Source organism: Amia ocellicauda, chromosome 20, assembly GCF_036373705.1.
Source record: "Amia ocellicauda isolate fAmiCal2 chromosome 20, fAmiCal2.hap1, whole genome shotgun sequence".
NCBI lineage: Eukaryota > Metazoa > Chordata > Actinopteri > Amiiformes > Amiidae > Amia > Amia ocellicauda.
The window spans coordinates 24,272,436-24,297,549 of NC_089869.1; the positions used below are offsets into that span (position 1 = coordinate 24,272,436).

Here is a 25,114-nt window from a genome sequence, read left to right on the forward strand (position 1 = left end):
CGCCGAAAGACACGGAACGTTCCCTGATGGGGACGGATGTCGAAACAGGAAGCCGTGCAAGATTGTTACTTCCTCTTTCAGAGAACAGACGCTCTGTGGTTTTCCTGTTGTTTTCTTCCTACGGAGACCGAGCGCAGCGGTGACACGCGCCCCCTGTCTGCGGCCTCCAGCGACACGCACGGCACGGCACGGCATTCATTCCTGCGAGCGCGGCAGTTCTGGAGTGAAATCTCTCACTTGAGGATCGATTTATTTACTCTCACCTGCAAGGGCGTAGAGAAGGACTGAAATGACAGGGGGGAGTGTTGTTACTGTTTCTTCAGTGAGAAAAAACAAAGTGAGTCACCAGGAGACAGAGACGCACACGCCCTGAGAGTCAGAGCCACAGGAACAACACCATGAAGAGAGGAACATTAAAATAGAAACAGAAATATAAAAGGAGAGCCTCAGTGAGAATCTGTACAACCCCCTGTACACCCTGAACACGGGACCCCACTGACTGCACACCGAGTCTCCGGGGACGCTAGTACACCGCAGACCAGCGCGGGGACAGACTGTGTCCCCCTGTCTTCCTCTGAGCCCCTGTGGACCAGTGAGGATCAATTTCAACCTCCAGATGAAAGCCGCGCTAGAGGCCGATAGCGTGGGAATGGGACAGACTCTCACCGACAGCGGGGGCGTGCCGTCGTCCTCCACGGTGACGGAGAGCCGGTAGGTGTGCTGGCGCTCGCGGTCAGGCGGGGACGGCCGGGTCACCACCTCGCCCGTCACCCGGTCCATGCGGAAGGTGAGGTCCTCGTTGCCGCTGGTGATGTAGTAGAACAGCATGCCGTTGGAGCCCACGTCGCGGTCCGTGGCTTGGACCCGCATCACTGCCGTGCCGCCGCCCACGTTCTGCGGGGACAGCAGCTGGCACTCAGAGCACGGGCCAGAGGAGAAGGACACACAGAGCGGGACACGGGGACAGCAGCCGGCGCTCAGAGCACGGGCCAGAGGAGAGGGACACGGGGACACAGGGACACAGTGAGAGAAAGAGAGAGAGACAGAGACACAGAGAGACACAGGGACACAAATAGAGAAACACGTACACACAGAGAGACAGACACACAGGGACACGCAGATGGAGACACAGGGACACACACCTCTATTCCAGCCCCTTCCTCCTCCTCACCTCACTGATGCTGACGTTGTACCCCCTCGGGCTCTGGATGACCGGCACGTTGTCGTTCACATCCAGGATATTGATGGTGAGCGGCCAGTCAGTGAAGCGGGGGGGGGAGCCGCTGTCCACGGCCCGCACCTGGACACGCCAAGAGAGGGACGGAGGGACAGAGGTTTGGGCTGGTGTTCATCATATTATAAGAGAGCAGTAGGTGTGTGTGTGTGCTTTGCGTTACCGTGAGCAGATAGCGGTCGATGGCCTCTCGGTCCAGTGTCTTCACTACGAACAGCTCCCCGTACGTGGCGTTGGTGGTGCGGATCTCGAACGCCTCTCCGATGTTCCCGGCCACCAGCGAGAAGGTCACCTGAGGAGCGGAGGAGGGAGGAGAACAGTTTGATGTCAGAGGGGTGAATAGAGAGAGAGACAGAGAAAGGGGAAATGCCTCCGAAGGTTTGCGCCCCTCTGTCCACCCCTTGTGCGTTTCCCGGTCTGCGTGTGCGTCCGAGTGTGTCCGTGCTTACCAGTCCGTTCTTGTCAGCGTCCCTGTCCCTCCCTAGGACCAGGGCCACCCTCCTCCCAGGGGCCGTGCTCTCCGGAATGTCCACCGACGAATCGGACGTGATGTCGAACTCGGGGCTGTTGTCATTCTCGTCCAGGACGGTGATGGACACCTGTCGCAAAACCACGCGGCCGATGAGGCAACTTTGATCTACTCACGGATCACAGTTTAGACACCAGAGAGAGGGACAGAGGGCAGAGGGACTCCATACCAGGACCAGACGGCCGCCCCTGCATTACACACTCACTCCCTCTCACACTCACACACTCTTACTCACACACACACACACGTATGTCGTGTCACTTGGCAGCCTGTTCTTATACACAGCAGTGAGAGAGCCTCCAGTGTACACTACGATGCACAGCAGCAACACACAACGCCCCCTGCTGGCGGCTCTCTGCACAGACCACATCATCTGTGGGGCAAAGACAGCCCTAAACCTGGGACAGAGAGCGAGCAAGATGGAGAGACAGGAGGAGGGATCTTACCTTCTGCAATCCCACGCAGCAAGAGAAATAATAATGAAAGAGAATAAACATGTATCAGACAGGGTTTCAAATTACGATCAAATAATTTCTGTTTAGTCCGAGGGAGAACGTGTCAGAGTGTTACTTTGTGTGTCAGAGCATCAGTGAGTGTGTCAGAGTGTCAGGCCTCACCACAGTCGAATCCTTCTTGGGCCCCCCGTCGTCTGCCACCACAGTCAGCGTGTACAGGTCACCCTTCTCCCGGTCCAGCTGTCCCATCACTGTGATACGACCCTGAGGACACACAGACACAGAGACACACACAAGCAGATGGACAGACATACACACAGAGGGACAGACAGATAAAATGTTTATTTCTGAATGGCTGTGGGAACTCACAGACCGACAGTGTTTCTAGTGGCTCTGACTCTGAGCTGACTGTCTCTCACAAAGCAGGTTACAAACACAGACAGACCTGGGAAGATTCAGCTCTGACGTTTTCTGCACTGTTCTTTCTCTATTCATTCTTTCATTCTTTTTTCACAATTGAACTAAAGTTGGTTGTATGTTGCAAAATATACGCTGTAGTAGTTTTTTTTTTATAACATCTAAGAAAATAATAATCATGCTAAATAAATAAACATAGGGAAGGACAGTTTGCATAATTAGCTCCAGATTTGTAACATTTATAACAGCTGCTCTCTGTGCGTGTCTCTGTAAGAGCCGTCTGTCCCGCGTCCTTCACCGCTTGGCTACAGGTGAGCAGCACAGTGTGAAGACTGAGAAACGACCCCCGGCCAGGGGATCTCAACCCCTGGGGTCCCAGCCATGACAACATCAATTCTGCAATGGCACAGGCAGGGCAGTGTGTCCCCTGATAGTCTGTTACACACACAACCCTCTACAGACGAGTGAAAGAGAGGACAGAGCGGGGGGCGCACTCACGGTGACGCTGTCGATCTTGAAGAGCGCCAGGGCGAGCGGCGAGGTGTCCGGGTCGAAGCGGTAGGCGATCTGGTTGAGGTTGTCGGCGGAGCGCGCCCGCACCTGCAGCACCTCGGTGCCTGTGGCGATGTTCTCACGCAGCGCCGCTTCGTAGGCCGCCAGAGAGAAGGCCACCGCCTCGTCCAGCTCGTTCAGCAGCGTCACGTACACGCTGCAGAAGCCGCGGTGGAAGGGCGGCGCCTGGTCAGTGGCCGAGACGTTCATCAGGAAGCTGGTCTGCGTCTCGTAGTCCAGGTAGTCCACCGTGGTCACCAGCCCCGTGCTCACGTCGATCTCGAACTTCCTATCCGAGCCGGAGACGATGCTGTACGCCACCGCCCCCCCGTCGCCTAGAAGACAGGGTGAGAGGGTCACCACAGCCCCTAACCCCAGACACGCACGCACACACACACTCCACCAGCTGACAACACCTGGCCGGACACGACGCACTGAGCTGGACTGTCCTGCTGGTAAAGTCAGTTAGTGAGAGATTCCACAGATATAAAGTGAGGCACAGAGAGAACGAGAGACATAAATCAAACTACAGAGAGAAAGAGAGAGGGAGGGAGAGGGAGAATGAAAAGAAAGATGAGAAAAAAGAAGAGAGAGGTGGTGGGTGATATAGAGAAAACCGAGAGACAGTGAGGAGAGGAGGGGAGTGATTATGGAGGGAAGAGATACTGAAGAGGAGTGATACTCAGAGAAAAACATCACGACTGAAAAATGGAGAGGAAGAGATAAACACAGAAAGACCCAGTGAACACACACATACACACATGCACACTCACTCACACACATACTACATGTATGTATATCAGAAGACATCATACAGCCAGACTGACTGATATCAGGGCCAGTGATGATTATTGCACGACAGACTGAGCAATTAACCAGACAAGACGTGCCGTTCCGTGGTGCCAGGGGACAGGACACTGAGGGACACAGAGGAGGGACACGGGGACCCTGAGGTGGGCGGGGGCACAGTGGCGTACCCATGTCGCGGTCAGTGGCGCGGACTACGATGACGGAGGTGCCGATGCCTGCCGTCTCACGCAGGCCCAGGCGGTTGTACTGCTGCTGGGTGAAGACCGGCGCCTCGTCGTTGGCATCCTCCACGTACACGATCACCTGGCGGGGAGAGCAGCGTCAGCAAACACACACGCCAAACACACACTGCAGCCGCCCATCTCCCCGTGTCTCTCTCTAGCCTTTATGCACTTTATGAGAGCCTTTATGCACACAGACTTCACCCTTTACACCTGGCATGCACTCGTCCACTGTCCCCGTCCCCTGCCTCCGGCCCCCATCGTACCCGGACCGAGCTCCTCATGAAGCCCAGGTCGCTGTTGTAGGCCTCCACCTCCAGCACGTGCGAGCTGCTGGCCTCTCGGTCCAGGGGCCGCTGCCCCCGGGACACCAGCCCCGTGCTCTGGCTGATGTTGAACAGGCCGTTGCTGTTGCCTGGGAGGGAAGCGGGAACACAAGCAGACAATTGGAGCTGGAGGCCCCTAGGAGCCACAGCACTGTCGAGGTCAAACACATGTTGTCGAGCACACTTGTGTGGTGAGGAAAGTGTATTGACTGATCACGGACTGATTGATTGTGTTAATAACATTGTTTAATAACCTTGTGTGCACACCTGTGTCTGCTTACGTGTGTCCATGTTTGTGTGTGTTTGCTTGCATGTGCTTGCTTACATAGACGTTGTGTGTCTGGGCTTGCTTGCATGCATGTGTGCTTCTTTGCGTGTGTGTGAGTGTGTGCTGAAGGTGTATACGGTATCTGTCCTGTGTTCCCTGTGAACCGCCAGCAGACAGACCTGTGCAAACACTCACCAGACAGTATCCGGTACAGCACCCTGCCGTTCTCGCCCTCGTCAGCGTCTGTGGCCTGCACCTGCAAACACACACACACACACATAGTCACTGCGCTGCTTGGCTCTGTTACAGGAAGCAGAGTGCAGTGCTTGTGCACAGCAGTGTAAAGCATCCTCACAAGCCTGCACTGTTGCATGCACAAGAGTATGTGCACACACAGGTTATGGGGTCACCAGGATGTCTCATGCAAACTAAATTTCCACATGAAAGGGAACAGGAGGGGTGTTTCACTGCCATTCCAGCTGAGGTCATCCCCATGAAACAAAATGTTGAAGTGCTGTTGCTATTGTGTGCATTTATTTGAGGAACTGAAATGGAGTAGTGTAGTGTTTAGCTACATTTTACGGTCATTGAAAATGATTCTCAAAAACATCCTCTTTTAACTCAGGTCTTAGCTTAACAAGGGGAACTCAAGAAATCTGCTCACATGCAAGAGGCTGCAGAGTGAAGTTGTGGACGTGTCTGATTGTGTGTGTCTGACTCTGTGTGTGTGTGTGTGTGTGTCTGACTGTGTATGTCTCTCACTATGAGTGTGTCTGACTGTGTGTGTGTGTCTGGTGAAGCACACTGAAGTTGTAGAGTTTACGCAAATTCGGAAACACCCCGGTTATCAACATTGCTAGTAAATATTTTTCATTATATTTTAATGGAAACAGAAATTGTTCACTTGTAGGCCGCTGGGGATTATTGTTCATTATAATTATTATCCATAACCCTGTGATCGTTCCCAAGCCATGTTGCTCGGTGGGTCATTTTCAGAAATATTGTACATTCGCAATAATTCTACTACTACTACTAATAATTTTGAAATATAACACGAAATTTAGCCAAAAAATCTGATATTTAATGCAACTTAAGAGTAAAGTAATAGTAAATTATCAGACACTTCAGATCACTTTTTATTGAAACTATCTGACTCTGACTAGAAGCCGTCCCCCAGTCCCAAACGCACCAATCAGGAGCCACGGAACTTAAAAAAAACGAAAGCTCTAAAGGGTTTCCATGGCAGCCTGTCAGTCCCACAATGCACAGGGGCGTCTGAGCGTCCGTCTCCTCACGGCTCCCAGCCTCGGACCAGCCCGGCACAGACACGGCACCGGAGCCAGCGTCCACAGAAACCCTGCGGTGGAGACTAGGCAGTGCAGCCAATATCTCCATTAGTGTGCCGTCCAAAACACCACAGAGAGCCGAAAGCACAGACGCCGTTCAGCTCACACCGTGTGGAGTGTCTGAAGCTGCAGCTCCTGCTGACCCGGTTCAGTTAATTGGATTTACTGTGGGGAGTTTGCAGTAAAAAAGATCTGGTGCAGTATTGTACTGCAGCGCACTGTGGGGTCAGTAACTTACTGACCTGTGCTTTAAATGACACACACACACACACACTCACTCACTCTCTCTCTCTCTCTCTCTCACTCACAGATACACACACACAAAAAATCTAATTCAAACTCTCTCTCTCACACACACACACACACTGTCTCTCTCACTCACACGCACACACACTGTCTCTCTCTCTCACACACACACTCTGTCTCTCTCACACACACACACACTCTCTCTCTCTCACACACACACACTCTGTCTCTCTCACACACACACACACACTGTCTCTCTCTCACTCACACACACTCTCTCTCTCTCTCACACACACACACACTCTGTCTCTCACACACACACACACACAGAGAGGCCCTGTTTCGGCTCTTAGCTCAACTCATTAGCCTGAGAAAGAGCTGGAGAGGAGAGGGGAAGACAGGAGGGAGGGAGCGGGTATAGAGAGAGAGAAGGGGGGGGTGAAGGGATAGAGAGGGTGTGTGTGTGTGTGGTGTGGGGGGGATCAACAGGTACTGAATGGACCATATAAAGTGGGCCAAACCACACTGGACACCCGAAGGGGGAAGTGACTCAGCCTAATTTATTTTTTACCAACAAAAAGCACATCCAGCCGAGAGGACCGGGATGGGGGGATGGAAGGATGGGAAGATGGGGGAGGAGTGTGGCTCAGCCTGGCACTCACTCACCCCCACCCCCCCACACTCTTAAGTGCCTTTTAAAACTTTCTCAAAAACAAGTGTCTTTGGAGAGAGATTGAGGAGTTTGTGCCTCTACACTCCTCCCCCCTCCCTAGACTCTCTCTCTCTCGCTCTCTCTCTCTCCCCCATTCCTCAACTCCCAGATCAGAGGAGATGTGGGTCTGGACATTGAGAAGGAGGGGACAGAGAGAGAAAGAAGAAAGGAGAGACTGAGAGAGAGAGAGAGAGAGAGAGAAGCTGATGTTTGTCTCTGTGCCGCGCCAGTGAAAAGAGGTAATAATGGCAACGTGAGGGCCGGGTCTCGGGTCCGGCCCGGGGGCTCCCTGCGGATCAGAGCTGGAGACTGGGGACTGTGGAGGGGGAGAGAGCTGGGAGACGGGGGAGAGTGTGTCAGAGGAGTGAGAGAGGGAGAGAAAGAGGTGAGAGGTCTGGCCACAGGGCAGTGTGTGGAGGCCATGAGGGGCTGAGCTCAGATTGATGGTGCTGTCAGAGCGGACTAACTACCCAGAATGCACTCTGAGACACAGCACACTTACACACACATTGACACGCACGCACACACACTGAGACACACACACACACACTACCCAGTCTGCACTCTGAGAAACAGCACGTGTGCACACACACACAGCACACAACCAAACACACACACACAAATGGCAGATCTATATGTGTAAGAGTGTGTGTGTCAGTGTGAGAGTGTGGTTTGTGTGAGTTAATGTAAATACAGCACCATGGATTTATGTATGTGTGCATGTATGTGTGTGAGTGTGTATATATATATACATACACACTCAACGCGGGGCCATCCTTCATCCTGTCTCAGTCCTGGGTCAGGGGCCTCTCATATCTGTAAAGTCTGTAAAGCGCTCTGTGGCTACCCTGTGAAGGGCGCTATACAAATAAAAATCGATTGATTGATTGATATCAGTGCTGAGAATTATAATGAGATGAAATATGAAATAGATTTGATGTGGTCTGAGCAGCAGGTGGCATGTGTTGCTCGTTACGAATATGAAACGGGGCGTACGAGCCCAGTGTCGGGATACACCGTCACACAGATGATAACAATGACAATAATGATGGTTCTGATGACAATAACAATGGTGCCGAGGACAATAATAATAATTCCTGTCCGTAGGCAGTTTTATCGCCAGGCCGGGCCAGACCGGGCCTCTCTCCGATACACAGACTTGCTCAGCCTCTCTAATCACACCTTCTGTTTCTCTGCAGGAGCCGGGGGGGATTCATTCAGCCTCCGTCCAGCACCAGAACACAGCCCCTCGCCCCTCACACAGGTCAGTGCGTCTCCTACACACATAGAGCAGCACCGGGACCCGGAGGACATGGGAAGCTCTGAGCTAACTCTATTGAGTAGTATTGTCTTCTCACTGATCGTGGGGCCAGCCTCCTTTGGGCTGGGGAGCCCTTAATGGCCCCCAATATGATCATCAAAGCAATCTGAAATGTATACATCAGTAAAAGTATTATACATGATGCTGTTATAAAGATAATATAGATACAGGTCAACAGGTGAGTCTCACACAGCCTCGCAAAACGCAGAAAGTCCGGCCCTGCTCTGCTCCTGACAAGATCAAGTGTTGACTGGGCATGGGCAGAGAGAGAGGGACACAGAGGGAGACAAGGAGAGAGAGAGAGAGATAGAGAGAGAGAGAGAGAGAGAGAGAGAGGGAGAGAGAGAGAGGGAGGGACACAGAGGAACACAAAGGGAGAGACAGAGAGAGAGCGAGAGAGAGAGGCGTGTTGCTGTGAAAAGGCTGCTGCTAACGAGCTGGAGAGTCTTGCGGCTGAGAGGCTGTCCCGGTGCGTCTGACGCTCGTCTTAACATAATTCCTCGTCCCCGAGCGCACGGCCCAAAACGCCACGCTTTGTTTCTGCCGAATTAGAAGCTGACATTTACAAATGTTACAGGACCAGGAGGGGCGGGGGGTCAGGGTCACGTTTAATAAACTTAATTTGTAAAACATTCAAAAACCTGCCGAGCAGGGAAGTCACTCCACCATAAACTTAATAGCTACATAATTGCCAAAACTCCAGCCTCAGTGTGTGTGAGTGTGTGTGTGTGTTTTAGGCCCAGTAACATACGAGCATGAGACAGTGTCCAATTGAGAGGAGGCCATTCGCCGCATCACTGGGGAGTTTGTTCAGATTGTGACGCCTCTCTGTGTGAAGAAGTGTCTCCTGTTTTCTGTCTCGAATGCCTTGAAGCCCAATTTCCATTTGTGTCCCGGGTGCGTGTGTCCCTGCTGATCTGGAAAAGCTCCTCTGGTTTGATGTGGTTGATGCCCTGCATATATAACTTTATTACCCCAGGACTGCTGCCCCTTGACCCAGTTTGGACTGTGCTTGTGCTGTACTGTTCAGGGGGAACTTGCATAACAGCGCTGCTTCCAGTCTTGTGAATCTTTCCTTTTGTTTCACGTTTCTCATTGTGTGGTGTGGTGTTGTGCAGGAGAAATGAGTGCGCTGGTGAACAGCTCCACGGACTCCCTGCAGACGCTGCTGCCCGGGTCGTCGCTGCCAGCTCTGTCCACCCTGTCCACCCCTGTCACCGCGCTGCCCGCGCCCTCCTCGCCGCTGCCGGTGATCGTTGCCGTGCTGTGCCTCTTCCTGCTGTTCTCCAGCTGTGCGGCGTTCCTGGCGCTGTGTCGGCCGGCCCGGCTGGGGGGCGCGGGGCGGCGGGAGGGCCTGCCCTACCACTGCGCCGACGCCAGCGAACCCCAGCTGCGGCTCTGGAAGCGCCTGGGTTCCCTGCGCCAGTCGCTGTCCTCCTTCCGACGCATGCAGCGCCCTCCCCCGCCACGCAGGAGCCCCGGCGCTGCCCAGCCCTGCCTCGACAGCAGCCAGATATGAGCCGGAGAGTCAGAGGGGGTGCCGAGACGCACACACACACACACTGACCACCCGCCGCACACACGCCAGAGACACGCCAAGGCCGCGGGACTGAGGAATCTGTCCACAGAAACTTTCCATTTCTTGCTTTTTACACCCTGTTCCTGTGTGTTTGCATGATGTTTTTTCATTTGTATTTCTTACGTTTGACAAAGAAATAAACGGTGAAGCAATGGGACATGCGTCTGTGGCTCCCTGTGTGGGCTGTTCCTGTGCCTGCCCCTGTCTCTTTCCCTGCCCCTGCCTCTGCCCCTGTCCCTGCCTCTGCCCGTCTCTGTCTCTACCCCTGCCCCTGTCTCTGTCCCTGATTCCCGCCCCTCACCTGGACTATGCTGGTCCCCTGCGGCACTGTCTCCAGCACACTGGCCTCGTAGCTGTTCTGCAGGAAGATGGGCCGGTTGTCGTTGACATCCTGAACCACGATGTTCACCGTGGCTGTGCCAGTGCGCCGCCCCCCCGCCGGGCCGTTATCTGGGGGCAGAGCGGAGACAGTCAAGCGGAGACAGAGGGACAGACTGACACAGACACAATGTGAGAGACACAGAGAAAGAAACGCAGACAGACGGGGCACGAATGTGAATTTCAGGAAATCTGGAGACAGAATTCAGGTTTGGAAACTCATATAATCAGTCCGATTGCTAGAAACACCGAGACACACCCAGTGTGTCAGCAGTGTTTGGTGCCAGGAGACTGACACACTGTCTGACACACTACTGTGCAGCCTGGTCCAGCTGAGCCACTGTATTATTTTTGTATTTGATATTTTTTACACCAGAAAAACAGGAAACCTCAAGATTCTATTTTTTCGTGAAGAACAGTTTTTTTTGTGTGTCTTTTCTGTGGTTGTGATTTTTGTTGCTGTATTTAGACTTGAGCATAAACACACTTCAAGACTCGAACAAACTGTGTCCTCGGCGTGCAGCTGCTCGCTACACAGAGCGAAACCAGAGCTCAAACATGAAACATGAAACCAGCACAGTGCTGCACTGCACCCCCCGACACACCTACTACCGAGGGGCCCCGGCCGCCCCGCCAACCACAGACACACAAGAGTTATATATCTTGCACCTGTATTGTAGTAAGCGCAGCGACTATTTGTTAGTTAATTAGCAACTTACGTAGCACACTCGACAAATCCTGTAAATCAGAAGTGTTACATTGCAGGCTGTTATTATTTAGCATTTATTTAGTTTTTCTGCAAGCTATTGTTCAGTGTAACTGCATGTGTCTGCCTCGGTCTTTGTCTGTATTGAGATATAAAGCGGCCATTAATTGTGCTATAAGCAGTCCTGCGTGGGAGGCCCTTCTGAAGGGCCCCATCTCCAAAGGGCAGGGACTCTAGCTGCGGGACTCCTGCGAGGAGACGCTGCATACATACGATGCTCTCTCCGTCTTCTTGGTGTGCACCTGTGCGCCATTGCTTCCCTAATCCCTCCAACCTCATCTCGCTGCCTCTCCCCTCCTCCCCCCTCCCCTCTACTCCACTCTCTGGGGGCCTGTGGAACTGCCACTCAGCTTCCAACAAGCCCGACTTCATCTCCGCCTTCGCCTCCTACCAGTCTCTGGATTTCCTCGCTCTCACCGAGATATGGATCTCCCTGGACAACTCAACCACCCCTGCTGCCCTATCCTCTCCGTTTGTCCTGTCTCACTCCCCTCGTCTTACCGGGCGGGGAGGAGGAACAGGGCTCCTGCTCTCCCCTTCTCTCCTCTTCTCTGTCCCCCCCTCTCTCTCCTCTATCTCGACCCACAGCTTTGAATTCCATGCAGTGGAAATCACCTCTCCCTCTCACCTCTTCCTCTAGTTCTCTACCGTTCACCTGCTCCACTCGCCTCCTTCCTGGATGAACTCGACTTTCTTATCTCCTCTCTCCCCTCGCTGTCCTCACCTACCATCCTCCTGGGAGACTTCAACATCCACCTCTCCAACCCTTCCCACTGTGCCGGATTTCTTCCTCTCCTTCACTCCTTTAACTTCGCTCTCTCCCCATCTCCCCCCACTCACAGGGCAGGCCGCCAGCTTGACCTCATCTTCTCTAGAGGCTGCTCCCCTTCAACACTCTCCGTGACACCCATGGACATCTCGGACCACCACTTCATCTCCTTCTCCCTTTCCCTCCCCTCCCTCCCCTCCCTCCCCACTCCACCCACTCCCTCTGCTCTGTCTCCCCCTCCACCCTTGCTTCCACTGCCCTCACTCTCTTACCTTCCATTGACTGTTTTTCCCATCTATCTGTCAACTGTGCTACCTCCTCTTTGTTCTCCTCCCTCACCTCCTCTCTGTCCTCTCACGTCTCGTCCTGAGGACAGCTGAAGCTCCTACACCCAGCACATCACCACACTGACGCGCACCTGCAGATACTTCCTGAGCAACATACGCCGGATCCGTCCCTTCCTCACCGACTACTCGACTCAGCTGCTCGTCCAGTCCCTGGTCCTCTCCCTCCTGGCCGGCCTGCAACTACTACCCGCGGCTCCACCTCATCCAGAACTCTGCGGCTCGTCTGGTGTCTCTCTGCCCTGATTCGCACACGCTACTCCACTGCTCCGCTCCCTCCACTGGCTCCCGATAGCGGCACGCATTCAGTTCAAGACATTGACCCTCACCTACCGCTGTCTCGACCACACGGCACCAAGCTACCTTCAGTCACTCGTCTCTCCATACATCCCCTCCAGACCACTGCGCTCCTCCAGTGCCAGAAGACTAACTCTGCCTCCTCTGCACTCTCCTTCCTCCAGAGCTGCTCCTTCTCATCCCTGGACCCTAAGTGGTGGAACGACCTTCCCAACAAAGTCAAAACAGCAGAGTCCCTGACCTCCTTCCGGCGCTTACTCAAGACACATCTTTTCAGACAGTACTATTAGTCCTTTTAATTCCTGTTAGATAGCACTTCACAGCATTTTATCATGCTTCTTGCGTTACTAATACTTGTATTATTGATTGATTTCCGCCTTGCTCCCTTTCCCGTAGCCCTTGAATGTGACCTAACATCTTGACAGCACTTAGCTTTTACTTTCCAGGATGTATGACCTCACTCATTGTATTCACTTGTGTAAATTGGAAGTGGTTAAATGTATTATATCTTGAATTGCTTTGTATAATATAAATCTGAATTTGTAATGTTTGATGCCTTGTACTGAATTGTATTCTTGCACTTTGTATTGCACTTATTTTGCACCTGGATAAGGGCGTCTGCCAAGAAATACAAATAATTATAATAATAACACGCAGGTGCAGACAGAGAGGGAGAGGACACAACACCAGGCACACACACAGCACGCTCAAAGGGACACACTCAAGGGACAGACAGGGACACACTCAGGGGACAGACTGGGGAAGGGACACAATCAGGGGACGGAGTCTCACCGATGGCCTCGATGAGTAGGGTGTAGGAGGCTTGCGTCTCTCTGTCCAGGCCCACCACGGTGCGCACCACGCCGTCCCTGAAGCCCACACTGAACTTGCCGTCCTGGTTCCCTCCTGTGCAGAAACACACCAAGAACAGCACCCGCAGTCTTACTCAATATAGCGCCTTTCCCAAAGGAGTCAGCTGTGTGCTGTAGAGTCAGGGCGATATAGAGTCAGGCTGCTATGGAGACAAGAGGCTGTGGAGTCAGGAGTCAGTGTCCAGGAGGTGTGTTATGGCATCAGTGTGTAATAGTCAGTGTCCAGGAGGTGTGTTATGGCATCAGTGTGTAATAGTCAGTGTCCAGGAGGTGTGTTATGGCGTCAGTGTGTTGTAGCGTCGGTGTGCTGACCTGTGATGAAGTAGCTGAGCTCGGCGTTCAGCCCGGCGTCGTTGTCGCTGCAGTTGAGCCGGGTGACGGTCTGGTCGCGTGCCACGCTCTCCAGCAGAGTCACGGTGTACACCACGGGGGAGAAGGTGGGTGTCTCATCATTCACATCCAGCACTGCGGGGACAGAATCCATCACACACTCACAGACATGATCAGACACACATTCACACACACTCACACAGACACTCACATACACACTCACATATACCCGATCAGAAACACACACACACAGACACACACGCACTCACACACCCGACCAGACACACACAGACTCACACACTCATACACACAGACAGGGACACACGCACACATACACAGGCACTGGTGACCAAGCACACTAACACTCTAACACACTGACAGGCGCTGGACAGCAGGTGTGTGTCTTGTGTGCTGATGGTTTAATGGTATTTGACCACTAGGTGGAGACAGAAGATTGATATGTAATGGATACAAGCGCTCACCCACAGACACACACACACAGACATGATCAGACACTCACACAGACACACTCACCCACAGACACAGACAATGACTCACAGACACAGATACATACACACACAGATTCACACTAACACACTCACTCACACACAGACCTGTGATGGTCAGGGTGCTGGTGGAGGTGTGGGGGAACTGGCCCGAGTCGCTGGCCACCAGGCGCAGGATGTACTGGGCCGTGCGCTCGCGGTCCAGCACCGCTGTGGAGACCACCGCGCCCGTCGAGCCGTTGATGACAAAGTCCAGCCGCGGCATCCCCATCTGGAGAGACAGGCCGACCTGGCCGTTCCCACCCTCGTCAGGATCCACCACCGACACCTGCGCGGGGAGAGAGAGGGGGAACAACGTGGTACAGGGACAGGAAGGGAAGAGAGATTAGGACACAGAGCAGAGAGGAATGATTGAGGGATAGGAAGGAGGGAGGGAGGGGAAAGGCGGAAGGGATGGATGAGGGAGAAAAAAGAGAGAGGAGGGAGTAGGAGGTTAGAGTGAGCAGGACACAGTCAAGCTCACACACACCCTCACACACACTCTCTCACTCACACTCCCTCACTCACACACCGGGCCCGCCTCCTCTCACCTGGTACACGGTGGAGCCGATGGGCAGCCCCTCGGGGACCTCAGCCACCCCCGGCAGGTTGACGAACTGCGGGTCGTTGTCGTTCAGGTCCAGCAGGTTGACCAGGACTGTGGTGCTGACGGAGGAGCGCAGAGGTGGGGTCCCTCCTGCAGGGGGCAGCACACACCCACAAACACACACACAGGCGTCAGTTACCCAGGCACTGGAGGCCATTGCACGGACGGACAGACAGGCAGAGAGACAGAGAGATACAGAGAGCGAGAGACACAGAGAGAGAGAGAGACACAGAGAGACAACTGGAGGGACAGAGGCATGCTGGGACTCACAGTCAGTGGAATGGACAGACAGAGGGACAAACAGACAGCGGCAGACAGTCTCACAGATAGAGGGACAGACAGACTCACAGACAGACAGAGGGATAGAGAGAAAGACAGACATACTCACACTCACAGACATACAGGAGGACTCACTCACAGACAGACGGACTCACAGACAGACAGAGGGATAGAGAGAAAGTCAGACAGACTCACACTAACAGACAGACAGAAGGACAACAGACAGAGGGACAGACAGAAGGACAGACAGACAGAGGGACAGACAGACTCACAGACAGACAGAGGGACAGACAGGGGGACTCACACTCACAGACAGACAGACGGACAGGGGCACTCACGGTCGGTGGCGGAGACAACGATGGTGGTCATGAGCGCGGTGTCGCCGGGCCGTGGGCTCTCGCGGTCCAGGACGGCGCCGCTGGTGCGGATCTTGCCACTGGTGCCATTGATGGTGTAGAAGCGGTTGGGGGGGTTGATGCTGTAGAGCACACTGCCGTTCAAACCGCTGTCTGGGTCCACAGCCAGCACCTGGAGGAGAGAGGGATGGACAGGGAGGGAGAGGGAGAGAGGGAGAGGGAGAGAGGTTATGTGGCAGTGATTCAGAGAGGACCCAGAGCCACACTGCCCTCTGCTGGCCACTGTATGAGCGTTTCTAATTGTGTGTGTGTGTGTCTGCGTGTGTGTATTTGTGTGTGTGTGTTTATTCCATCTTCAGTGTCAGTTGCAGCCTATAATGAAATCCACAAGGTTTAAAGAGCTGCTTAAATATTAATTGGGCTCTTCAATTGAACGTCTGGGCGCAGGGCTACTTAATTGCTCGTTAGTGGAACACTGTGAATGAAGGCTTTTGAGGACATTAGTTATTTACAGGCAGGGTCAGGAGGGCCATAGTGGACTGTGTCTGGAGGAGACAGGGGCAGGCGGTCCAGTACAGCCCAAATATTGACAGAGCCAGGAGAGGCGGCAGACTGGGGCACTGAGCACTCAGCACTGAGAAGGGGAGGGGGGGAGAGAGAGAGAGGGGGGGGGGTGTTTTGGAGGAGGGAGAGAGAGGAGAGATGGGGAAAGAGGGGGGGAGTGAGGGGAAGGGAGAAGACAGAAGAGAGAGGGTGAGGAGGAGTGAGAGAGGAAGAGACGAGGGCAAAGACACCAGGGGCCGAGCAAGAGGGAGTGGGCAGGGCAGCAGGGTCCTCTCTCTCTCTCTCTCTCTCTCTCTCTCTCTCTCTCTCTCTCTCTCTCTCTCTCTCTCCCTCCGAGCGCAGGACTCTCACTCTGCCGGCCGCACTCCTCACTCATGGCAGTAATTAAGCAGGAACGTGGCTGGCGGCTACATTTTAATTACTAATCGGACGGCATTAATTACATCCTGCACCTCGGTAATTAATAGACAATTGTGACTCCATTAGGAAGAAGGTGCTGCACTAACACAGGGATTAACCCTTCACACATTGCGGCACACAGGGCTGCTTCCCATGGCCCGTCTGCCCACCTGTCTGTCTGTCTGCCCGTGTGTCTGTCTGCCTGCCTGCCTGTCTGTCTGTCTACCCATCTGTCCGCCTGTCTGTCTGCCCATCTGTCTGTCTGCCTGCCTGTCTCACCGTGATGACATCAGTGCCGGCTGGGCTCATCTCCACCACGTTCACCTCGTACGGCTCGTCCCTCCACACCGGGGCGTTATCGTTGATGTCCAGCAGGGTGATGTTCACCTGAGGACACACAGAGCACATTCAGTACACACTCACTCACACTCACTCACACACAGGCATGCACAGAAACACACGCCCCACACGGAGCCCCAGACACGGCACTGCTCTGGCAGTGCGAGGGACACAGGCCGTTGCTGTGACCCCGGGGGTGACGGTCCCACACGGAGCTCTAGGGAGTGAGGATGCGGTTACCGTGGCGATGCCGATTTTCTGCGTGGGTCCCACCCCCCCGTCCACGGCCCGGACGATCAGGATGTACTCGGACTTCGCCTCCCGGTCCAACAGAGCAGTGGTGGTGATCTCCCCTGAAACACACACACACGCATTGGCCTCTGCTATTTTACACAGAAGCACACCTGACCTCAGTTCACTCTGCACTAGATTTAAACCGGAGCGCAGACACACACACACACACACACACAGACACACACACAGACACAGACACACACAGACACACACACACACAGACACAGACACACACACGCAGACACAGACACAGACACACACACACACACACAGACACACACACACTCACACACACACACACACACACACACACAGACACACACAGACACACACACACACACACACACACACAGACACACACAGACACACACAGACACACACACAGACACACACACACACACACACACACAGACACACACAGACACACACACACACACACACACACACACACACCCCTGGGCTGCAGGGCAGAGACTGTGGGCAGGTTATTAGTGCTGTATTCACAGGGCAGGTTACTAGTGCTGTATTAACAAGGTGTTAAACAAGGGATCACAGTTCAGCTGCACAGAGCGATGCACGCTCACTGCTCAGCAACCAGGTGCTAATTAACAACCGGAGAGGAGAGGAGAGGAGGAGAGAGGGAAGAGAGAGGGGAGGGGAGGAGGAGAGACCAGATGAAAGAGAGGAGAGGGGAGCCCTGCTGCTCGCACCTGAGCGGGCGTTGAGGCGGAACTGCGTGGAGCCCTCCAGGGAGTAGATGAGCGAGGCCTGGCCAAACTCCCGAGATGCGTCCAGGTCTGTGGCGTTGACGTACAGCACCGTTGCCCCTGAGAGAGAGAGGGAGAGAGGGAGAGAGGGAGAGGAGAATGAGGGCTGTGCAATCTGAGAGTACATCAAGACAGAAAGGAAAGGAAAGAGAACAGAGGAGTGAAAAACTGAGAGACGAGGGGGCGAGAAGGAGAGGTCGGTCTAGAGATAGAAAGCAGAGATGTCTCATATGCACTGGCGTGGGCAGAAAGAGAGACAGACGTGATACAGCACAGCGCAGAGGGGAGGGAACCATCGGGCCTGAAGCCGTAGAGCCCAGAGATTTATTCTCTCCTGTATCTATCCGTGCCACCTGGGGGAGTGGCTGCTCTCCTCTCCTCCTGCCCAGCGTCTCTCTCAGTTTCTGGTTCCGGTTCTTCCCTCTGTGCTGATCTCTGTGGCAGCTCTTTTTAAAGGCGCTATACTGAATACATACTGATGAAACAGCCCAGCACAGCCCAGCACAGAGGGACAGGGGCAGGGACGCTGGGCCTGGCATTGCCTTTCCAGAGCCCTCTCTTGGCTTCCACCCACCCACCCACCCACCCACAACAGCACACTGCAGCACTGTGTCAACTCTGTGGATCCACTCTCAGAGAAGAGTAAAATACAATACATATAGAATGAAACAAACAAACAGCAACAGAGAAATAGAAGAAGAGCAGTGAAGATGAAGACACAGAGAGTGGGGAAGATGGTATTCTTAGTAACAAAGTACAGACTCAGGACTGTCCACACTGCCCTGCACTGTCCTGTCCACACTGCCCTGCACTGTCCTGTCCACACTGCCCTGCCCTGTCCACACTGCCCTGCACTGTCCTGTCCACACTGCCCTGCCCTGTCCTGTCCACACTGCCCTGCCCTGTCCACACTGCCCTGCACTGTCCTGTCCACACTGCCCTGCACTGTCCTGTCCACACTGCCCTGCCCTGTCCACACTGCCCTGCACTGTCCTGTCCACACTGCCCTGCACTGTCCTGTCCACACTGCCCTGCCCTGTCCACACTGCCCTGCACTGTCCTGTCCACACTGCCCTGCTCTGTCCTGTCAACACTGCCCTGCACTCTCCATGGTACCTGCCATGATGTTCTCAGGGACGGTGATGACGTAGGAGGGCTGGCTGAAGGTGGGGGGGTTGTCGTTCTCATCCTGGGGAAGAAAAACACAGAGCGGTCATGGGGGGGGGGCGGGACACACTGACTTCAAAACACAGGACTCGTCTGGACAGTGTACTGGCATCAGATTCAAGAGCACCAAGGGGCTTTCAAAAGATGATGGGACGAAGCAGTTGAAAGGCACAGATCAGGGGATAAAAATATCACGGGCCTTGAATATCCTGCGGATCATGGTCAAGACGATTATTAAGAAGTGTGGAAAGTGTGTGGCACCACGCTGCCTAGATCAGACCGCGACTCCAAACTGGATGACGGAGCTAGAAGGAGATGGATCAGAGAGGCGACCAGGAGGACAATGACAACTGTGCAAGAGCTACAGGCTTTGATGGTCAAGACTGGTCAATGTGTGCTCCACAAGAGAGCTGAAGCTGTGAGGGTTGTTCACCTTTCAGGGTAACGATGACCCGAAGCACACAGCCAAAGCTACACTGGAGTGGCTAGGGGTCAAAAACGCGGTAAAAAATGTGGCATGCCTTGACGATTGCTGTCCATCAACACTCCCCAAAGAAATGGACAGGGCTTTAACTGTTTTGGAAAGAAGAAATATTGCCAAATCTGAGACCAACAGACTCACACCTGTTATTGCTGACAAATATTTGCTCCACCAAGTACTGCCTCAGGGCGGTGGAGACTTTTCTAATTATGATATTTCACTTTTGTATTGTTAATCTATAATTTCTCCCCCATAAACAGTGAGTAGTTGGAGTGGGTGTGCATTGCCAATACGCTCTGAGGAATCGCAGTCGCGTGTTTGTTTAATTTCAGATCCCACTGGTAGCTATATTCGTGACGTCGCCGTTGACGCAAACGCCGTGCTGATTAAACAATCGGAGCGTGTGATGACGGCGCTGAGACTCACGAACAGCTCCAGGGTGACGGGCACGGTGCTGTTGAGGGGGGGGGTGCCGTTGTCCTTCGCCATGACAGTCAGGTAGATGATCCCGCCTGGGACGAGCTCGTAGTCCAGCGGCCGCAACACGCTGATCACTGAGGACACAAAGACGCACACACAGACAGACAGACAGACACAGACACAGACACAGACACAGACACACACACACACACACACACAAGCAGACACAGACAGAGACATACACACACAGACAGGCAGAGACACACAGAGAGACAGAGACACACACACAGACAGACAGAGACAGATACACACACAGACAGAAACACACACACAGACAGAGACACAGAGAGACACAGGAAGACAGACACACAGAGACACACACACATAGAGACATACACACAAAGACAGGCAGAGACACACAAAGAGATAAGCTCTTACTGCTTCAAATGTGGATCACATGTATGAATGATGAATGATTTTATATGTATAATAAATATACCTAAATATCTCTCTCTCTCTCTGTATATATATATAAATAGTACCAGCAGTACTTTATTGTAGCCCTGAGATAAAGACCTCAGCAATAGTAAGTCTGTAGGCATCTCATTAAGCGCATATAAGTGCTGCAGTGCATGCTGGGAGCCGCAGGTCTGAGAGGCGGCCGGGGGCGGACACTGACCTCCGTAACCCTCCACGACGGTGATGGAGAAGAAGTTGGGGAAGGCAGAGGCCGAGGTGATGGAGTACGTGATGATGTTATTTGGGGGGGAGTCTTCATCGGTCGCCTGGGAGACCGGGACGAAGAGAGAGGGAGAAAGGCAGCAGAGGGCGATCGGGAAGGAAGAGAGGGAAGGCAAGGAGGGAGAGAGAGAACGAGAGACGGTCACACTGGGAAGAGTGCGTCCCGATCAGCTCCGCTCTCCGCTGCTCAGCAGATAATAAACTGGGAATTATTTTTATTGTTGTCACACACAGAGGTTTTTCTTCAACACGTTTAATTAACAAAAAACACACACACACACCATCTCTCTCTCTCACACACACACTCACACAAACTGTCTCTCTCTCATTCTCTCTCTCTCACACACACACACAGACACTCACAGGCACGCACACACCGTCTCCCTCACACACACACACAGACACACACTCACTCTCTCTCTCACACACACACACACAAGGAATAAATCAGTAGGCAGTTGTTTATGACGGTCCTCTGACTGTCAACAAGGGCTCATGTGCTTCACAGGTTTATAAACAGCAGAGAGAGCCGTGGAAACAGAGGGAGGAGGAGAGACACTGTTGCTGCTGTTCTCCACCTCTCTCTCTCCCTCTTTAGCCAGGTTGCCTCTGTCACAGTTCGGCAGATGCTTCATTAAATCCTGTCTTCCTCCGGGCAGCCGACCTGCTAAATGCTGCGCCGCGGCGGGGAGAGGTGGCACTGGGGAGCGAGGGAGTGTGGGAGCCGCGGGAATGGAGGAGAGGGAAGAGCGATGAGCGTCGGGCAGAGAGGGATGAAGGAAGGATTTCTCTCTCTTCCGCCCCCCCCCCGGCCTCATCTCTTCCTCTGAGAAGTGCCACGCTGCCGCGCAATGTGCTGACAACACACTTCCAGGCCCGCCCGCCATTACTCACGCCGCTGATATTAATAATGTGGCCGTTTAAGGTTACCTTTGCTTAATGAAATAAAGCAAGTGAACCATTCAGCCCCCTGGAAAAGGACACCCAATCCAGGGCCCTAATTGCTTTTTTGGGATGGCTGCAATCAATATAAACACCGAACCATTCATTAATATTATTTATATTTATTCTTAACCTTTACAGAAATAATCATCTTGAAATTAGCTGCAGTGCGGAGCGCAGCACCGGGGTAAACTGCGGCTGAGGGTGGAGGGGGATCCCAGCAACCCCCACACATCCCTGTGTGTGTGTAGCTGTGTTTGTGTGCGTGTGTAACTGTGTGTGTAGCTGTGTGTGTGTGTGTGTGTAGGTGTGTGAGTCTGTGTGTGTGTGTGTGTGTGTGTGTAGCTGTGTTTGTGCGTGTGTGTAGCTGTGTGAGTCTGTTTGTGTGTGTGTACGTGTGTGTGTAGGTGTGTGAGTCTCCGTAGCTGTAGTAGTGTGTGTGTGTAAGTGTGTGTGTGTGTGTGTGTAGGTGTGTGAGTCTCTGTAGCTGTAGTTGCTTGTGTGTATGTGTGTGAGTCTCTGTAGCTGAAGTAGTGTGTGTGTGTAAGTCTGTGAATCTCCGTAGCTGTAGTAGTGTGTGTGTGTAAGTGTGTGTGTGTGTGTGTGTGTGTAGGTGTGTGAGTCTCTGTAGCTGTAGTAGTGTGTGTGTGTAAGTCTGTGAATCTCCATAGCTGTAGTAGTGTGTGTGTGTAAGTGTGTGTGTGTAGGTGTGTGAGTCTCTGTAGCTGTAGTTGCGTGTGTGTATGTGTGTGAGTCTCTGTAGCTGTAGTAGTGTGTGTGTGTAGGTGTGAGTCTCTGTAGCTGTAGTAGTGTGTGTGTGTAAGTGTGTGTGTGTAGGTGTGTGAGTCACTGTAGCTGTAGTAGTGTGTGTGTGTAAGTCTGTGAATCTCCGTAGCTGTAGTAGTGTGTGTGTGTAAGTGTGTGTGTGTAGGTGTGTGAGTCTCCGTAGCTGTGTTTGTTTGCGTGAGTGTAGCTGTGTGAGTGTGTGTGTAGCTGTGTGAGTCTCTGTAGCTGTAGTTGTGTGTGTGTGTGTGTGTGTGTGTGTGTGTAAGTGTGTGTGTGTAGGTGTGTGAGTCTGTGTGAGTGTGTGTAGCTGTGTGTGTTGCTGTGTGAGTTTGTGTGTGTGTGTGACTCACCCTGACTCGCACCACCTGCTGTGTGGCCGGCTCGTTCTCCCGCAGGGAGCCCAGGTACGCCTCCTTCTGGAAGCTGGGCGTGTTGTCGTTGACGTCCAGGACATTGATGCGCACGCGTCCCGTGGTCTCCTCGCCGCCCCCATCCCGTGCAATCACCGTCAGGGTGTAGCGCCGCGTCAGCTCGAAGTCTAGCCGCGCGCTGAGCGACACCCAGCCTGTGTCCTGGTCCAGAGAAAACCTGAGAGAGGACAGGCAGAGAGAGGGGACTGGACCGGCGGCTCAGCAACTGCCCTGCAACACTGCCCTGTACTCTAATAGTGCACTGTAACACAGTGACAGTACTATAACACAGTGACTGCGCTGTAATACTGTAACACAGTGACTGTGCTGTAACCCTGTACTGTTACACAGTGACTGCGCTGTAATACTGTACTATAACACAGTGACTGCGCTGTAATACTGTAACACAGTGACTGTGCTGTAACCCTGTACTGTAACACAGTGACTGCGCTGTAATACTGTAACACAGTGACTGTGCTGTAACCCTGTACTGTTACACAGTGACTGCGCTGTAATACTGTACTGTAACACAGTGACTGCGCTGTAATACTGTAACACAGTGACTGTGCTGTAACCCTGTACTGTTACACAGTGACTGCGCTGTAATACTGTACTGTAACACAGTGACTGCGCTGTAATACTGTAACACAGTGACTGCGCTGTAATACTGTACTGTAACACAGTGACTGCGCTGTAATACTGTAACACAGTGACTGTGCTGTAACCCTGTACTGTTACACAGTGACTGCGCTGTAATACTGTAACACAGTGACTGCGCTGTAATACTGTACTGTAACACAGTGACTGCACTGTAATACTGTAACACAGTGACTGTGCTGTAACCCTGTACTGTTACACAGTGACTGCGCTGAAATACTGTACTGTAACACAGTGACTGCGCTGTAATACTGTAACACAGTGACTGCGCTGTAATACTGTACTGTAACACAGTGACTGCGCTGTAATACTGTAACACAGTGACTGTGCTGTAACCCTGTACTGTTACACAGTGACTGCGCTGAAATACTGTACTGTAACACAGTGACTGTGCTGTAACACTGTACTGTAACACTGTGACTGCACTGTCAAATCAAATGAGGATGTAGCACTTTTTTCATTCTTTCTCTCTTTCTTGTTGACTCTCTTCCCTCGCTCCCCTGTGTGGTGGCCCGGCCCTGGTCCCAGCACTCACTGGTCAGGGTCGTCACTGAAGAAATAGCGGACCTTTCCGAAGGTGCCGAAGTCACTGTCTGTAGCCTGTAGAGAGAGAGAGAGAGAGAGAGAGAGAGAGAGAGAGAAACCGGTCAATCAATCACATCTGCCCTTAAATATATGCGCCGTTCTCTGCCTGAGATGTGTTTGCCTCTCTGTGCGCCTCCTCTTGCTTATTTGGTGCCGGGGCAGGTGCCCGTGTCCGTGTCCTCGTGGCGGAGAAGTTCTGCTCCAGTTAGGCCGGGAACAGGCCGGCTGTGGTGAGGGCGGCGGTGCCAGTCTGTGTTCCGGCTGCCGCGGCTGGCACAGCGCTGCCCGGGCCTGCGCTGCCCACACAGCTGCCGTTCCCCCTCAGTGCCAGCTGCTGCAGATCGTGTGACTCGCACAGGCGTCACCCACAAGGCCGACCCAGCGCCACCTGGCAGCCCCTCTGGGCACAACAGGCACCAGGATCAAGTTATCAGCCGACAACAAGAGGCCCGGCGAAGGCAAAGAGAAGACTCGGCTCGAGCTGCGTGCTGACCGAGGGAGGGCCACTTCCTGCCGCCGGGAGTCTTGTGTGTCTCGAGCGGCTCCCGCAGAGGACTGTACGGTGCGACCCGTCCGCGGCCCATTCGCATTCCCCTCACCGCTGCTCTCAATGTCACCGCCGAGATACTGCCAATCACACCGCTGCCCAATTTCGCGGCCGGGCCCGAGCCGCGGGTGATTGACGGCTCCATAAGCTGGGCGATGAGCTGGATAGAGGGTTGCGCTGACACCTCCAATCACAGAGGCCTGATACCATCACACAGCCTGGGCTCCAGCAGCACAACACAGCACAGCAAACACTGGAGCACAGCACGGCACATTACGGCACAGTACGGCACGGTAAGGCGAGGTGCATGTCTGAGACGCCAATCAACCGCCCCTCAGCCGCGCTCCCCTCCCTGTTTATGTTTCTTTATACGTGTTAATGTATATTTATATTCCGGAGCCGCAGCGGGGACCACGTGGCGCGCCTCCACCACAGCCAAAGACAAAGCACACACGG

At 53.4% G+C, this 25,114-nt stretch overlaps 2 protein-coding genes across 3 annotated transcripts in view; one reads left to right on the top strand and one right to left on the bottom strand.

The window, feature by feature from the left end:
- Positions 1–1,144: 1,144 nt before the first annotated feature.
- LOC136715810 (cadherin-23) overlaps positions 1,145–25,114 on the bottom strand; it is a 104,236-nt gene continuing 80,266 nt past the window's right edge. The window contains exons 12-34 of the mRNA XM_066693188.1: positions 24,062–24,126; positions 22,810–23,047; positions 20,670–20,775; positions 19,997–20,124; positions 19,039–19,111; positions 17,866–17,982; positions 17,102–17,214; positions 16,802–16,909; positions 15,542–15,731; positions 14,869–15,014; positions 14,387–14,606; positions 13,755–13,907; positions 13,363–13,476; positions 10,318–10,466; positions 5,008–5,068; positions 4,485–4,633; positions 4,165–4,300; positions 3,134–3,522; positions 2,381–2,482; positions 2,210–2,212; positions 1,684–1,833; positions 1,398–1,526; positions 1,145–1,300 (exon numbers count right to left, since the gene is read on the bottom strand). Coding sequence (XP_066549285.1) covers positions 1,145–1,300; positions 1,398–1,526; positions 1,684–1,833; positions 2,210–2,212; positions 2,381–2,482; positions 3,134–3,522; positions 4,165–4,300; positions 4,485–4,633; positions 5,008–5,068; positions 10,318–10,466; positions 13,363–13,476; positions 13,755–13,907; positions 14,387–14,606; positions 14,869–15,014; positions 15,542–15,731; positions 16,802–16,909; positions 17,102–17,214; positions 17,866–17,982; positions 19,039–19,111; positions 19,997–20,124; positions 20,670–20,775; positions 22,810–23,047; positions 24,062–24,126 — 3,195 coding nt within the window. The remainder of the gene's footprint in view (positions 1,301–1,397; positions 1,527–1,683; positions 1,834–2,209; positions 2,213–2,380; positions 2,483–3,133; positions 3,523–4,164; positions 4,301–4,484; positions 4,634–5,007; positions 5,069–10,317; positions 10,467–13,362; positions 13,477–13,754; positions 13,908–14,386; positions 14,607–14,868; positions 15,015–15,541; positions 15,732–16,801; positions 16,910–17,101; positions 17,215–17,865; positions 17,983–19,038; positions 19,112–19,996; positions 20,125–20,669; positions 20,776–22,809; positions 23,048–24,061; positions 24,127–25,114) is intronic.
- Positions 7,106–10,173, top strand: LOC136715686 (uncharacterized protein C10orf105). 2 transcript variants are annotated; one of them, XM_066693042.1, is made up of 3 exons: positions 7,106–7,501; positions 8,316–8,380; positions 9,556–10,173. In XM_066693042.1, the coding sequence occupies exon 3, from the start codon at positions 9,561–9,563 to the stop codon at positions 9,954–9,956; it is 396 nt and encodes a 131-aa protein (XP_066549139.1). In that variant the 5' UTR covers positions 7,106–7,501; positions 8,316–8,380; positions 9,556–9,560; the 3' UTR covers positions 9,957–10,173. The 2 variants fall into 2 exon arrangements, with proteins under 2 accessions (XP_066549139.1, XP_066549138.1); XM_066693041.1 differs by having other exon boundaries at positions 7,107–7,355.

Coding starts and splice junctions, on each gene's coding strand:
- LOC136715686 (XM_066693042.1), top strand. CDS start 9,561: ATGAGTGCGCTGGTGAACAGCTCCACGGACTCCCTGCAGACGCTGCTG.